At 41.9% G+C, this 16217-nt stretch overlaps 1 protein-coding gene across 1 annotated transcript in view; it reads left to right on the top strand.

Annotated features, from left to right (window-relative positions):
• Positions 1-16217, top strand: part of IGSF11 (immunoglobulin superfamily member 11) — a 220803-nt gene that overhangs the window by 28195 nt on the left and 176391 nt on the right. The window contains exon 2 of the mRNA XM_010357444.2: positions 13790-13851. Within this exon, the coding sequence (XP_010355746.1) occupies positions 13803-13851 (49 nt within the window). The 5' untranslated portion in view covers positions 13790-13802. The remainder of the gene's footprint in view (positions 1-13789; positions 13852-16217) is intronic.

Genomic DNA, 16217 nt, shown 5'->3' with positions numbered 1-16217 from the left:
TTGCACATTAATTTTGTATCCTGAGACTTTGCTGAAGTTGCTTATCAGCTTAAGGAGATTTTGGGCTGAGACAATGGGGTTTTCTAAATATACAATCATGTCATCTGCAAACAGGGACAATTTGACTTCTTCTTTTCCTAACTGGATACCCTTGATTTCTTTCTGTTGCCTGATTGCCCTAGCCAGAACTTCCAAGACTATGTTGAATAGGAGTGGTGAGAGAGGGCATCCCTGTCTTGTGCCAGTTTTCAAAGGGAATTTTTCCAGTTTTTGCCCATTCAGTATGATATTAGCTGTGGATTTGTCATAAATAGCTCTTATTATTTTGAGGTACGTTCCATCAATACCGAATTTATTGAGCGTTTTTAGCATGAAGGGCTGTTGAATTTTGTCAAAAGCCTTTTCTGCATCTATTGAGATAATCATGTGGTTCTTGTCTTTGGTTCTGTTTATATGCTGGATTACGTTTATTGATTTGCGAATGTTGAACCAGCCTTGCATCCCAGGGATGAAGCCCACTTGATCATGGTGGATAAGCTTTTTGATGTGCTGCTGAATCCGGTTTGCCAGTATTTTATTGAGGATTTTTGCATCGATGTTCTTCAGGGATATTGGTCTAAAATTCTCTTTTTTTGTTGTGTCTCTGCCAGGCTTTGGTATCAGGATGATGTTGGCCTCATAAAATGAGTTAGGGAGGATTCCCTCTTTTTCTATTGATTGGAATAGTTTCAGAAGGAATGGTACCAGCTCCTCCTTGTACCTCTGGTAGAATTCAGCTGTGAATCCATCTGATCCTGGACTTTTTTTGGTGGGTAGGCTATTAATTGTTGCCTCAATTTCAGAGCCTGCTATTGGTCTATTCAGGGATTCAACTTCTTCCTGGTTTAGTCTTGGGAGAGTGTAAGTGTCCAGGAAATTATCCATTTCTTCTAGATTTTCTAGTTGATTTGTGTAGAGGTGTTTATAGTATTCTCTGATGGTAGTTTGTATTTCTGTGGGGTCGGTGGTGATATCCCCTTTATCAGTTTTTATTGCATCTATTTGATTCCTCTCTCTTTTCTTCTTTATTAGTCTTGCTAGCGGTCTGTCAATTTTGTTGATCTTTTCAAAAAACCAACTCCTGGATTCATTGATTTTTTGGAGGGTTTTTTGTGTCTCTATCTCCTTCAGTTCTGCTCTGATTAGGTCCGCTTGGTGCAGAGATGAGTTCAATTCCTGGATATCCTTGTTAACTTTCTGTCTCGTTGATCTGTCTAATGTTGACAGTGGAGTGTTGAAGTCTCCCATTATTATTGTATGGGAGTCTAAGTCTCTTTGTAAGTCTCTAAGGACTTGCTTTATGAATCTGGGTGCTCCTGTATTGGGTGCATATATATTTAGGAGGGTTAGCTCTTCCTGTTGGATTGATCCCTTTACCATTATGTAGTGGCCTTCTTTGTCTCTTTTGATCTTTGATGGTTTAAAGTCTGTTTTGTCAGAGACTAGGATTGCAACCCCTGCTTTTTTTTGTTCTCCATTTGCTTGGTAGATCTTCCTCCATCCCTTTATTTTGAGCCTATGTATGTCTCTGCATGTGAGATGGGTCTCCTGAATACAGCAGACTGATGGGTCTTGACTCTTTATCCAGTTTGCCAGTCTGTGTCTTTTAATTGGAGCATTTAGTCCATTTACATTTAAGGTTAATATTGTTATGTGTGAACTTGATCCTGCCATTATGATATTAACTGGTTATTTTGCTCGTTAGTTGATAAAGTTTCTTCCTAGCCTCGATGGTCTTTACATTTTGGCATGTTTTTGCAATGGCTGGTAGCGGTTGTTCCTTTCCATGTTTAGGGCTTCCTTCAGGGTCTCTTGTAAGGCAGGCCTGGTGGTGACAAAATCTCTAAGCATTTGCTTATCTGTAAAGGATTTTATTTATCCTTCACTTATGAAACTGAGTTTGGCTGGATATGAAATTCTGGGTTTAAAATTCTTTTCTTTAAGAACGTTGAATATTGGCCCCCACTCTCTTCTGGCTTGTAGAGTTTCTGCTGAGAGATCTGCTGTTAGTCTGATGGGCTTCCCTTTGTGGGTAACCCGACCTTTCTCTCTGGCTGCCCTTAAGATTTTTTCCTTCATTTCAACTTCGGTGAATCTGGCAATTATGTGTCTTGGAGTTGCTCTTCTGGAGGAGTATCTTTGTGGCGTTCTCTGTATTTCCTGAATTTGAATGTTGGCCTGCCCTACTAGGTTGGGGAAGTTCTCCTGGATGATATCCTGAAGAGTGTTTTCCAACTTGGTTCCATTTTCCCCCTCACTTTCAGGCACCCCAATCAGACGTAGATTTGGTCTTTTTACATAATCCCATACTTCTTGCAGGCTTTGTTCATTTCTTTGTCTTCTTTTTTCTTTTGGTTTCTCTTCTCGCTTCATTTCATTCATTTGATCCTCAATCGCTGATACTCTTTCTTCCAGTTGATCGAGTCGGTTACTGAAGCTTGTGCATTTGTCACGTATTTCTCGTGTCATGGTTTTCATCTCTGTCATTTCGTTTATGATCTTCTCTGCATTAATTAGTCTAGCTGTCAATTCTTCCACTCTTTTTTCAAGATTGTTAGTTTCTTTGTGCTGGATACATAATTCCTCCTTTAGCTCTGAGAAGTTTGATGGACTGAAGCCTTCTTCTCTCATCTCGTCAAAGTCATTCTCTGACCAGCTTTGATCTGTTGCTGGCGATGGGCTGCGCTCCTTTGCAGGGGGAGATGCGCTCTTATTTTTTGAATTTCCAGCTTTTCTGCCCTGCTTCTTCCCCATCTTTGTGGTTTTATCTGTCTCTGGTCTTTGATGATGGTGACGTACTGATAGGGTTTTGGTATAGGTCTCCTTCCTGTTTGATAGTTTTCCTTCTGACAGTCAGAAGGACTGTCTGTTGGTCTGTTGGAGATTGCTTGAGGTCCACTCCAGACCCTGTTTGCCTGGGTATGAGCAGTGGAGGTTGCCAAAGATAGAATATTGCTGAACAGTGAGTGTACCTGTCTGATTCTTCCTTTGGAAGTTTCCTCTTAGGGGTGCACTCCACCCTGTGAGGTGTGGGGTGTCAGACTGCCCCTAGTGGGGGATGTCTCCCAGCTAGGCTACTCAGGGGTCAGGGACCCACCTGAGCAGGCAGTCTGTCCGTTCTCAGATCTCAACCTCCTCGTTGGGAGATCCACGGCTCTCCCCAAAGCTGTCAGACAGAGTCGTTCGCGTCTGCACTGGCCCCCGCTGCTTCCCCTGTTGGTCTTCAGCTGTGCGCTGTCCCCAGAGGTGGAGACTACAGAGATAGGCAGGCTTCCTTGAGCTGCTGTGAGCTCCACCCAGTTCGAGCTTCCCAGCGGCTTTGTTTACCTACTTAAGCCTCAGCAATGGCGGGCGCCCCTCCCCCAGCCTCGCTGCTGCCTTGCGGATAGATCGCTGCAGACTGCTGTGTTAGCAGTGAGGGAGGCTCCGTGGGCGTGGGACCCTCCCGGCCAGGTGTGGGATATATTCTCCTGGTGTGCCTGTCTGCTTAAAGCGCAGTATTGGGGTGGGAGTTACCTGATTTTCCAGGTGTTGTGTGTCTCAGTTCCCCTGGCTAGGAAAACGGATTCCCTTCCCCCTTGCGCTTCCAGGTGAAGCGATGCCTCGCCCTGCTTCAGCTCTCGCTGGTCAGGCTGCAGCAGCTGACCAGCACCGATTGTCTGGCACTCCCTAGTGAGATGACCCCAGTACCTCAGTTGAAAATGCAGAAATCACTGGTCTTCTGTGTCGCTCGCGCTGGGAGTTGGAGACTGGAGCTGTTCCTATTCGGCCATCTTGCTCCGCCCCCTCAAATCAGCTATTAAAACACTATAATAAATTTTTCATTTTAGTTATTGTACTTCTCAGCTGCAGAATTTTCATTTGGCTCCTGTTAGTAATTTTTATCTCATTATTCCTATCTTTTATTTGTTGAGACACTCTCCTGGCTTCCTTTAGCTCTTTACTCATGGTTCCTTTACCTCTTTGGACACATTAATAGTAGCTAATTTAACATCTTTTTCTACTAAATCCAAAATGGTCCCCTCATGGATATTTTCTATTAGTTGCTTTTTTCAATGTACATGTGGTAGTAGTTTCCTGTTTGTTTTTGTAAGTATCATAATTTTTTGTTGAAAGCTGGACATCTTAGAAAATATATTTTAACAACTCTGATATCAGATTCTTCTACCCCTTAAGATTTGTCATTATTGCCGTTTTGGCTGTGGTTTTTCTTGTTGTTGCTTATTTGTTTCTGTTTGATTTTTCTGTATTAATTCTATAGGTCATGATAATACAGGAGCTATTAAGATATTAGTTTTAGGCAATTAGAAAGGGTAAAAGAGTTCTCAGTAGAATTTTTGTTTAATAAAAAGCAGCCCCAAACCATTTCTTCTCTAAGGGAAGTCAGCCTGAAGAGTAAGTCATAGATATGTAAATTGGGAGCTTTTATATGTAAATTCTGTCAGCTGTACCTGGAAGCCAGGTACATTCGACATGGCATCTCCTGCCCTCTTTTCCTTGTCACCATTTGTGCTGTGTCTTGGCAACCTCCAGGTAAAACCACAGGTACAGGTATCATGGTGACCCACCAGGTAGAAGCCACATTTGCATAATAAAAGGTTAGGGTGGAAGACCAGTCTTTTCACGGGCTGTGTAAATGGCATACCTGGTCAAACTGATCCCCTGATCCCTATGTAAATCAATTACCACCTCCTTAAGCCTCTGTGCAAAATTGGTTGCATTCCACTGCAAACCAGAGACCTTTTCTTGGGAGACTTGCTTTCTCAGCATGAGGAAACTTTTTTCTCTGTCTTCTTTTTTGTCTATTAAACCTTCCACTCCTAAACCCACTCCTCATGTTTGTCTGTGTTATGAATTCTTTCTCAGCCAAGGCAAAGAACCAGGGTATATACCCCAGACAAAGAAGCCATTTTACTGATTCCTTGCCGTGTTTTAGTGTATAGCCACAATTCTTTGCTGCTTTTATTTTTTTAAGTTAGTGCTTTTGTTTTTAAGCCCTGGCTTTCTAGGGATCACTCTTGGATTAGTATAATTTAGTGGCTAACTGATAGGTGGTTAGATTTTCTTAAATGTTTTGACAGTAGTCTTTCATGTGTTGCCAAACCCATACCTCCAGCCTTCAGGCACTTTAAGACTGCTTTATTCCCCGCTTGGACAGGACCTCAGGTCAGTCAGAGATGAATGACTGTTGCCATCTTTGCCAGGTCTTTCCTTGGCATGTGCACAGTCTTTTAGATTTTATGAATATGTTGGAGCTTTTTAAAATTCCCTATGGTAATCTAGTTCTCAAGAATTTTCTTTTAAATTCTAAGCCAGGCTCCTCTTTGCCCCAACTAACATGATAGCCTTAGGCAGTTGTAATGTTGCCAGCAGTTTGCTATTGTTTTGATAACTGCCTGAGGATAACCCCTCTCCCCCACCTGCTGAGCTGAGTTCTGAGGAGAACCAGAGTGAGGTAGTCACCATAGTCTGAGAATTGAGATTTTTCTGGGAGATGCATGTTCGGACAAAACATTGACTATGTTCTGGGGATGGCTCTTTTAATGGATTCCAAAAGCAGTCAAAGATGCTGGCTTTTGGCCGCTGCCAGTGAGCTGGAGAGGGAGGAGTCATGGGAATAGACCCAAGTTTAAAATATCACAGACAACCCTGATATTGCTTGGTTGTGTCCCCACCCAAATCTCATCTTGAATTCCCATGCATTGTGGGAGGGACCTGGTAGGAGGTAATTGAATCATGGGGGCAGGTCTTTCCTGTGCTGTTTTTGTGATAGTGAATAAGTCTCAGGAGATCTGATGATTTTAAAAAGAGGTGTTTCCCTGCACAAGCTCTCTTTAACTGCTGCCATCCATGTAAGACGTGACTTGCTCCTCCTTGCCTTCTTCCATGATTGTGAAGCTTCCCTGGCCATGTGGAAGTTTAAGTCCATTAAACTCTTTTTCCTGTGTAAATTACCCAGTCTCAGGTATGTGTTTATCAGCAGCATGAAAATGGACTAATACAGTAAATTGGTACCAGGAATGAGGTACTGCTGAAAAGATACCCAAAAATGTGAAAGTGACTTTGGAACTGGGTAACAGGCAGAGGTTGGAAGAGTTTGGAGGTCTCAGAAGAAGACAGGAAAATGTGAGAAGGTTTGGAATCTTTTAGAGACTTGTTGAATGGCTTTGACCAAAATGCTGATAATGATATGGACAATGAAATCCAGGCTGAGGTGGTGTCAGCTGGAGATGAGGAACTTGTTGGGAACTGGAGCAAAGGTGATTCTTGCTATGTTTTAGCAGAGACTGGTGGCATTTTGCCCCTCTCCTAGAGATTTTTGGAACTTTAAACTTGGGAGAGATGATTTAGGGGTATCTGGCAGAAGAAGTTTCTAAGCAGCAAAGCAGTCAAGAGATGACTTGGGTCTGTCAAAGTCATTCAATTTTAAAAGAGAAACAGGGCATAAAAGTTTGGAAAATTTGCAGCCTGACAATGTGGTAGAAAAGAAAATCCCATTTTCTGAGCAGAAATTCAAACTGGCAGCAGAAATTTGCATAAGTAATGAGGAGTTGAATGTTAATCATTAAGACAATGGGGAAAGTGTCTTCAGGGCATGTCAGAGACTTTTGTGGCAGTCCCTCCCATCACAGGCGCAGAGGCCTAGGAAGAAAAAATGGTTTTGTGGGCTGAGCCCAAGGTTCCTGTGCTGTGTGCAGCCTAGGGACTTGGTGCCTTGCATCCCAGCCACTCCAGCTGTGGCTGAAAGGGACCAAAGTAGAGCTTAGGCCGTGGCTTCAGAGGGTGCAAGCCCCAAGCCTTGGCAACTTCCATGTGATGTTGAGCCTGTGAGTGCACAGAAGTCAAGAATTAGGGTTTGAGAATCTCCACCTAGATTTCAAAGGATGTATGGAAATGCCTGGGAGTCCAGGAAGCAGTTTGCTGCAGGGATGGGGCCCTCTTGGAGAACCTCTGCTAGGGCAATGCAGAAGGGAAATGTGGGATCAGACCTCCATACAGAGTCCCTACTAGGGCACTGCCTGGTGGAGCTGTGAGAAGAGGGCCACCAGCCTCCAGACCCCAGAATGGTAGATCCACCAACAGTTTGCACTGTGCACCTGGAAAAGCTGCAGACATTCAATGCCAGCCTGTGAAAGCAACCTGGAAGGAGGTTATACCCTGGAAAGCCACAAGGGCAGAGCTGTCCAAGACCATGGGAACCCACCTCTTGCATCAGCATGACCCAGATGTGAGACATGGAGTCATAGGAGATCATTTTGGAGCTTTAAGATTTGACTGCCCTGCTGGATTTTGGACTTTCATAGCATCTATAGCCCCTTTGTTTTGGCCAATTTCTCCCATTTGGGATGGCAATATTTAACCAATTCCTGTACCCTCATTGTATCTAGGAAGTAACTAACTTGCCTTTTTGCAGGCTCATAGGTGGAAGGGACTTACCTTGTCTCAGATGAAACTTTGGACTGTGGATTTTGGGTTAATGCTGAAATGAGTTAAGACTTTGGGGGACTGTTGGGAAGGCATGATTGGTTTTGAAATGTCTGGACATGCGATTTTGGAGGTACCAGGGGCAGAATTATATACATGTTGTGGGAGAGACCTGGTAGGAGATAACTGAATCATGGGGGCAGGTCTTTCCTGTGCTGTGCTTGTGGTAGGGAATAAGTCTCAGGAGATCTGATGATTTTAAAAAGAGGTGTTTCCCTGCACAAGCTCTCTTTGCCTGCTGCCATCCATGTAAGACATGAGTTGCTCCTCCTTGCCTTCATTCATTATTGTGAGGCATCCCCAGCCACGTGAACTGTAAGTCCATTAAACCCCTTTTCCTGTATTAATTACCTAGTTTCGGAGTATGTCTTTATCAGCATGATGAAAACAGGCTAATACAACCCCCTCCCCCATCTTACCAAGATTCAGTAGTTTTTTTTTTTTTTTATAGATAACTTCCAGTTTATTTTTTGACCTCCATGTGTAATCACCTGAGGGATTCTTCCTGCCCATTGCATAAAGAGAGACCATGAAATTGTAGCAGAGAGTTTAATAGACATGAGGCTGGACATGTTATGTGGGAGATGAAGTTTGTACTCAAATCATCTCATTCAAAGCCCATATGTTAGGGGTTTTTCAAGGGCAATTTGGGAAAAGGGGTTGGGGTGGCCAAGTACCAGGTGCTTGCCGCCGATTGGTTGGGGCAGAGATGAAATCATGGTTGAAGCTTTCCTCCTGCAGGCCAAATAACTTCTGGGTGGGGCTACAGGAGTGGGGCTGTTGGTCCAGGTAGAGCCATCAGGTCCAGGTGGAAACATGGATGTCAGATATGCAAAAAATTCTGGAAAGATATCTCAAAAGGTCAATCTACCATAGTGGTGTTATTTGCAGGAGTAATTGGTGGATTTGCATATCTTATAAGCTCTGGAATAATGTCTGCACCTTATCAGGACTCAGGCTCATCTCCTCCCTTCAGCCTGATGGCCTCCTATTAGCTTTACAAAAGCAGTTGAGTTTTGGGCAATGTCTATTATCATTGAAACTGTAGCCTAAATGTCTTCCAAAGTTAGCATGGCCCAATATCCCAGGAATAATTAAGGAAAGGCAAGATGGGGGTTAGCTTAGCTTCGTTTACTGTAATAATTTTTTCACTGATATAACTTCTGCAAAGGTGATTTTACATGTAGTGAGGAATTGGCTCATGTGATTATGAAGGCTGAGTAATATCATGATCTGCTGTTTGCAAGTTGGAGACCCAGGACATCCAGTGGTATAATTCTAGTCTGAGTTCAAAGGCCTGAGAACCAGGGGAGCCAGTGGTATAAATCCCAGTCCAAGAGCAAAAGACCAGTATTTCATCTCAAGCAGGCAGGCAGGAAAAAAAAAGGGCAAATTCCTTCATCTTCTGCTTTTTTGTTCTGTTCAGGACCTCAATGGATTGCATAATGCCCACCTGTATTGGGAAGGATAATTTGCATTACTGAGTCCACCAATTCAAATGCTAATCTCATCTAGAAACACCCTTCCAGACACACCCAGAAATAATGTTTTATCTAAGCAGTCTGTTGTGCAATTAAGTTGACACACACAAAATTTATTATTACAGTTGTTTGGCTCATATTTTTATTGTTTAGAGGTAGGGTAAATTCACCAAGCTCCTCATTTTGCCATTTCAGAAGTAGGACCTTAATTATATAATCTTAAGACTTAAAATGTTTTCTGAAGTCTTTTGTGATAGCAAATAAAGTTTTGCACCACTTTAATAAATTTTCGAGGGAATCAGCAGACACCAAATGGCAAACCACTGATTTTTTTATCACCTCATTTTAGAAGGTTATATAGATTGTACATTTATTAGTTAAGATTTCTCTACTTTTGGACATATGGGATTATATCAAATTAAAAAGCTTCACAGAAAAGGAAACAATCAACAAAGTGAAGAGACAACCCACAGAATGAGAGAAAATATTTGCAACTATTTACCTAACAAGAGATTAGTAACCAGATTATATAAGGGACCCAAACAACTCTATAGGAAAAAATCTGATAATGCAGTTAAAAATGGGCAAAAGATCTGAATAGACATTTCTCAAAAGAAGACATACAAATGGCAAACAGGTATACGAAAAGGTGCTCAACATAATCAGCAGATAAATGCAAATCAAAACTACAATGAGATATCATCTCACCTCAGTTAAAATGGCTTTTATCCAAAAGACAGGCAATTAACAAATGCTGCCAAGGATTTGAAGAAAAGGGAACCCTTGTACATTGTTGGTGGGACTGTAAATTAGTACAACCACTATGGAGAAAGGTTTGGAGGTTCCTCAAAAAACTAAAAATAGACCTACCTTATAATCCAGTAATCGCACTGCTAGGTATATACCCCAAAGCAAGGAAATCCAATGTATCAAAGAGATAGTGGCACTTTCAAGTTTATTGCAGCACTATTTACAGTAGCCAATATTTGGAAGCAACCTGAGTGATATAGTTTGGATTTGTGTCCTCACCCAAATCTCATATCCAACTGTAATCCCCAGTGTTCAAGGAGGGGCCTGGTGGAGATGATTGAATCATGGGGATGGGCTTCTCCCTTACTGTTCTTGTGACAGTGAGCGAGATCTGGTTGTTTTAAAGTGTGTAGCATCTCCCCCTTTACTCTTTTCCTCCTGTTCCAGCCATGTAGGACATGTCTGCTTCCCCCTTTGTCTTCCATCATGATTGTAAGTTTCCTGAGGCCTCCCAAACCATATTTCCTGTACAGCCTATGGAACTGTGAGACAATTAAACCTCTTTATAAATTACCCAGTGTTAGGTAGTTCTTGATAGCAATGCAAGAATGAACTAATACAGAAAATTGGTACCTAAGAGTGGGGCATTGCTATAAAGATATCTGAAAATGTGGAAGCAACTTTGAAACTGGTTAACAGGCAAAAGTTAGAACATTTGGGAGGGCTCAGAAAAAGACAGGAAGATGAGGGAAAGTTTGGAACTTCCTAGAGACTTGGTAAACTATTGTAACCAAAATGCTGATAGTGATAAGGAGAAGGAAGTCCAGGCTGAGGTGGTCTCAGAAGGAAATGAGGAACTTATTGGGAACTGTAGCAAAGATCACTATTGTTATGTGTTATCAAACAGGTTGGAGGCATTGTGCCCCTGCTCTAGAGATCTGCGGAACTTTGAACTTTGGAGTGATGATTTAGGGCTTCTGACAGAAGAAATTTCTAAGTGACAAAATGTTCAAGAGTAACCTGACTACTTCTAGCAGCCTATGCTTATATTTGTGAGCAAAGAAATGACGTGGAATTGGAACTTGTATTTAAAAGGGAAGCAGAGTATAAAAATTTGGAAAATTTGCAGCTTGGTCATGTGGCAAAAAGGAAAAACCCATTTTCTGGGGAGGAATTCAAGCTGGCTGCAGAAATTTGCATAAGTAAGGAGGAGCCAAATGTCAGTAGCCAAGACAATGGGGAAAATGCCTTGAAGGCATTTCAGATACCTTTGCAGCAGCCCCTCCCATCACAGGCCTGGAGGCATAGGTTTCATGGGCCATGGGCTGGGCCCAGGGCCCTGCTGCCCTGCACAACATTGGGACACTGCTCCTTACATCCTAGCTGTTCCACCTCCAGCTGTAGCTAAAAGGGCCCCAGGTATAGCTCAGGTCACTGCTTCAAAGGATGCAAGCTGTAAACCTTGGTGGTTTCCACATGGTGTTAAGCCTGTAGGTGTGCAGAGGGTAGGAGCTAAGGCTTGGGAACCTCTGCTTAGACTTCAGAGGATGTATGGAAATGCCTGTATATCCAGGCAGAAGTCTGCTGCAGGGGCAGAGCCCTCGTGGAGAACCGCTACTAGGGCAGTGCAGAGGGGAAATGTGGGGTTCAAGACCCCCACACAGAGTCCCCACTGGGGCACTGCCAGTGGAAATGTGAGAAGAGGGTCACCATCCTCCACACCCCAGAATGATAGATCCATTGACAGCTTGCACCATGTGCATGGAAAAGCCCCAGGCACTCAACCCCAGCCTCTGAAAGCAGCCATGGGGGCTGTACCTTGCAGAACCACAGGGGCGGAGCTGCCCGAGGCCTTGGGAGCCCACCCCTTGCATCAGTGTGGCCTGGATGTGAGATATGGAGTCAAAAGAGGTTATTTTGAAGCTTTGAAGCTTTGAGATTTAATGACTGTCATCCTGGGTTTTGGACTTGCATGGGGCCTGTATGCCTTTGTTTGGCCAATCTCTTCCTTTTGGAACAGGAGTATTTTTCCAATGCCTATATCCTCATTGTATCTTGTAAATAACTAACTGGTTTTGAGTTAGGGACTTGCCTTGCCTCAGATGAGACTTTGGAGTGTGGGCTTCTGAGTTAATGCAGGAATGAGTAAAGATTTTGGGGGACTGTTGTGAAGGCATAATTATATTTTGAAATGGGAAAAAAATGAGATTTGGGAGGGGTCAGAGGTAGAATGATATGGTTTGTATTTCTGTCCCCACCCAAACCTCATGTCAAATTGTAATTCCCAGTGTTGGAGGAGGTGCCTGGCAGGATGTAATTGGATAATGGAGGCAGACTTCCCTCTTGTTGTTCTCATGGTAGTGAGATCTGAGAGATCTCATGAGATATGGTTGTTTAAATGTGTGTGGCACCTCCCCATTTGCTCTCGTCTTCCTTCTCTAGCCATGTAGGACATGTCTGCTTCCTCTTTGCTTTCTGTCATGATTGTAAGTTTCCTGAGGTCTCCTCAGTCATGCTTTCTCTACATCCTGCAGAACTGTGAGCCAAATGAACTTCTTTTCTTTATAAATTACCCAGACTCAGGTAGTTCTTTATAGCAATGTGAGAATGGACTAATCCACTGAGTGTTCATGAACAGATGAATGGATAAAGAAAATGTGGGACATATATACAATGGAGTACTGTTCAACCATAAAAAAGAATGAGATCCTGTTATTTTTGACAACATGGTTGGAACTGTAGGTCATTATGTCGGGTGAAGTAAACCAGGCACAGAAAAGCAAATTTCTAACTTATTTGTGGGAGCTAGAAATGAAAACAATTGAACTCATGGAGATTGAGGGTAGAAAAATGGTTACCAGAGACTGGGAAGGGTAGTGGGAAGTTTTGGGAGAAATGGGGATGGTTAATGGGTACAAAAAAATAGTTAGAAAAAATAAGACCTACTATTTGATAGCATAACTGGGCGACCATAGTCAATAATAATTTAATTGTATCCTCAAAAACAACTAAAATGATAAAAATGGATTGTTTGAAACACAAAGGATAAATGCTTGAGGTGATGGATATCCCATCTACTATGATGTGATTATTGTACATTGTATGCCTGTATCAAAACATCTCATATATCCTGTAAATAAATCAAGAGGATACAGGGAATTATGGCAGACATACCTCTTAACATGGATCCTTCGATGTATGATCCCTTTGCTCTATATATGTGTTGCATTCAATATGTTTGTAATATGACAAATAAATATGAGCCAACTTTTTGCCTCCCTGTAGAAAGAGATCCAGAAAGCTTGTTGGTTGGGGTTCAAGGGAAGTATAAATAAGAAAAGAAGTATAGTTTAATTTTTGGAGTAGGAAAGGGCAAAAAGGGACCTCAACTAAAGTGAGAGATAATTTAGACCTATTTTGTGGTGGTAGGCCAAAGGAATCTAGGCTGAGAAAGACCTGGATATGGGTATTGGGAGTGCTCCTCCAGACTGAGGAAATAAACCAGTAAATGCCGTCTTGCAAGCTGAAGGATTTCATGTATGGTAAGTGTGGTTTCCTAATCTGAAAGAGCTTGTAACTTTTTAAAGTCCTCACTATTTATGTCAGAGGAGCTTTTTAAATTACTAAAGAAAATTGGATAAGTGTGTTACTGTTCTGATAACTTGTTGTAATTGATGCAGGTGACCTACTACAAGGAGTAATATAGGAGATAAAAAAGGTCAAGGTCTCTGGATGGTGGCAGCCATGATGGGAAAGTAGTATCCATTCTATTACCCTGATGCATCTTGATACAACTGTGGGTAATCCCATACAGATCTAGTTTGGGGTAGCTTTAGTTAATCCATTCTCCTATTAAAGCTTCCATGTGATTAATTGGTCTGATGAAATGGTTTCCATCCTAATATTTTATTATGGCTCCAAATCCTGTACCCAAGAAGGTTTTCCTAAAAGAAACTAAAAATTTTAAAAAAATGAAATTCATGTCATGTTTTCATGACATAAAGTCTCTCTTTCCCTGTTCTCACCTTCCTCAGGCAAGAAGAATAAATGTCTGTGGTGAAACTTTTGCTCTGGTGGAACTGCTTTTCTAAAACTAGTGAGTGACTTGACATTGGAAAAGTTTTATTACTATTAGTAGTTATTATCTCTTATGGCCTGGTTGAGTGAAAGGCTTTTTGTGACACTGACCTCTATTTACATTCTCCTACTACTAAAAAAAACTTCCATTTCTAAATCCTGAGAAAAATCATTTTTTCTTTCAAAAAACATTTATTGAGCCCTTGCTATGTGTCAGGCACTGTGGATTCAATAGGAAATAAGACAGAATTCTTAACCTTGAGAATCTATATGCTGGAGGGTGACTCTGATAAGAAAATAAGCAATGCAATTATAACACACTGTGTTAAGAGCTTTGATGGGAAAAGTATAAAGAGCTATTGGTGCCTGTAGAGGAAGCACATAACCCAAAGCTGAAGGGTAAGGAGAAGTGACATAAATATAGTAAAATGTATAGTCAGTTTGTTGTTATAAGGCCTTTGGAGTATTGGAGTTCAGTTGCAGCTACAACATTTACTAATTCTGTTTCCTTATACAAGTTTCATAATCTTTTAAAGGTTCAGTTTTCTTATATTTAAAATAGGGGCAATAATAGCACTCACCTCATTGGCTAGCTGTGAAAATAAATGAGTTAATACATAGAAATTGCTTAGCACAGTGCTTTTGTAAATAATAAAAAATGGAAGCTCATTATTACTATGCTGAGAGCTGAAGGGTTATTAAGATTTAAGAAGTGAATGGGAGTGATCAGTGTCAGGAGAAGCATATTCCAGGCAAAGAGAAGAGCATATTACATGCTCGGAGACAGAACAGATTATGGGGAGTTTGAATAACTGAAAAGAAATTCAATATGCTGTAATATTGAGTGTGAAGGGACTGGGTAATAATAGATGAGAAAGGAGAGGTAGACAGGGAACATATAGAGATGTTTAGCTTTTATTCCAAGAATATGCAGAGTCATCAAATGGTTTCTTGCAGGGTATTGACACAATTGGATTTGCACTTTAGATCATGCTAGTTATAATTGGGAAAAATGGATTGAGGAAGAGATTGGAAATTGGGAGACTAAGATGACCTTATTATAGAAATTTCTTTTTAAAAAATGGCTAAAGACGGTACTGTCCTCCTATTCTCTCAGAAATCAACCCAAGGTAAGAAGAACAAAAAACAGAAATGTCAACTTCATCTTTTTAAAAAAACTAGATGAAACCTGTAAACCTTAGCCACAATATATGAAGGGGCATTACCAAGAGCAGTTAGGTGCTGCTTGCATCTGTATACCTCAGGCAAAACTGGGGAAATACCCAACAATTTCTTATGTGGAATTATGGGAAGATGGTAGTGGAAGCCTCCCTAACCCACTCAAGTCAATACTAGTAAGAAGCAGGACTGGCCGGGCGCGGTGGCTCAAGCCTGTAATCCCAGCACTTTGGGAGGCCGAGACGGGCGGATCACGAGGTCAGGAGATCAAGACCATCCTGGCTAACATGGTGAAACCCCGTCTCTACTAAAAATACAAAAAACTAGCCGGGCGACCTGGCGGGCGCCTGTAGTCCCAGCTACTCGGGAGGCTGAGGCAGGAGAATGGCGTGAACCCGGGAGGCGGAGCTTGCAGTGAGCTGAGATCCGGCCACTGCACTCCAGCCTGGGCGACAGAGCGAGACTCTGTCTCAAAAAAAAAAAAAAAAAAAAAAAAAAAAAGAAGCAGGACTGGTAGGAATGAGGGAAAAATCACACTAATAGGCCATATCTGAGTTTTACATTTTATTTTACTAGCAGCACAGGGTGGAGGAAAGAGACTCTGCATTGGGTACAACCCTATGGCAAGTGATCTTTGATGACTTTGGAGAAGTAAAAAGAAAAAAGAAACTTTTATGCGTAACTTTGTGTCATAAGAAACATCACTGTCAACTGGGAAGAATTTCTGCTAATCCAGAAATTCTTGGCTTAGCAGAAAGGAGGGTCTTAGCTCCTTCCTCTTATAAACCTCCTGCCAATAGTGATCATAAGAAAAACTCATCACATTCAAACATGAGTAGTAATCGAAGAGGAATTAACACAGGATTTATATAAGTATTAAAAAAAAAAAAAAAGAAGGAAAGGAGCAGTAGACACCAAAACAAGCAGAGAAGGAAAAACTCTCATCAGAATAAAAGTTGTCATAGATAACATAAAAATTTTGGGCCAGGCGTGGTGGCTCACGCCTGTAATCCCAGTGCTTTGGGAGACCAAGGTAGGCAGATCACAAGGAGATGGAGACCATCCTGGATAACACGGTGAAAACTCATCTCTACTAAAAACACAAAAAATTAGCCGGGCATGGTGGCAGTCGCCTGTAGACCTAGCTACTCAGGAGGCTGAGGTAGGAGAATGGTGTGAACCCAGGAGGCAGAGCTTGCAGTGAGC

Source organism: Rhinopithecus roxellana, chromosome 1 (assembly GCF_007565055.1).
Source record: "Rhinopithecus roxellana isolate Shanxi Qingling chromosome 1, ASM756505v1, whole genome shotgun sequence".
In the NCBI taxonomy this organism is placed as follows: domain Eukaryota; kingdom Metazoa; phylum Chordata; class Mammalia; order Primates; family Cercopithecidae; genus Rhinopithecus; species Rhinopithecus roxellana.
This window is presented reverse-complemented; position numbering and strand designations above follow the sequence as displayed.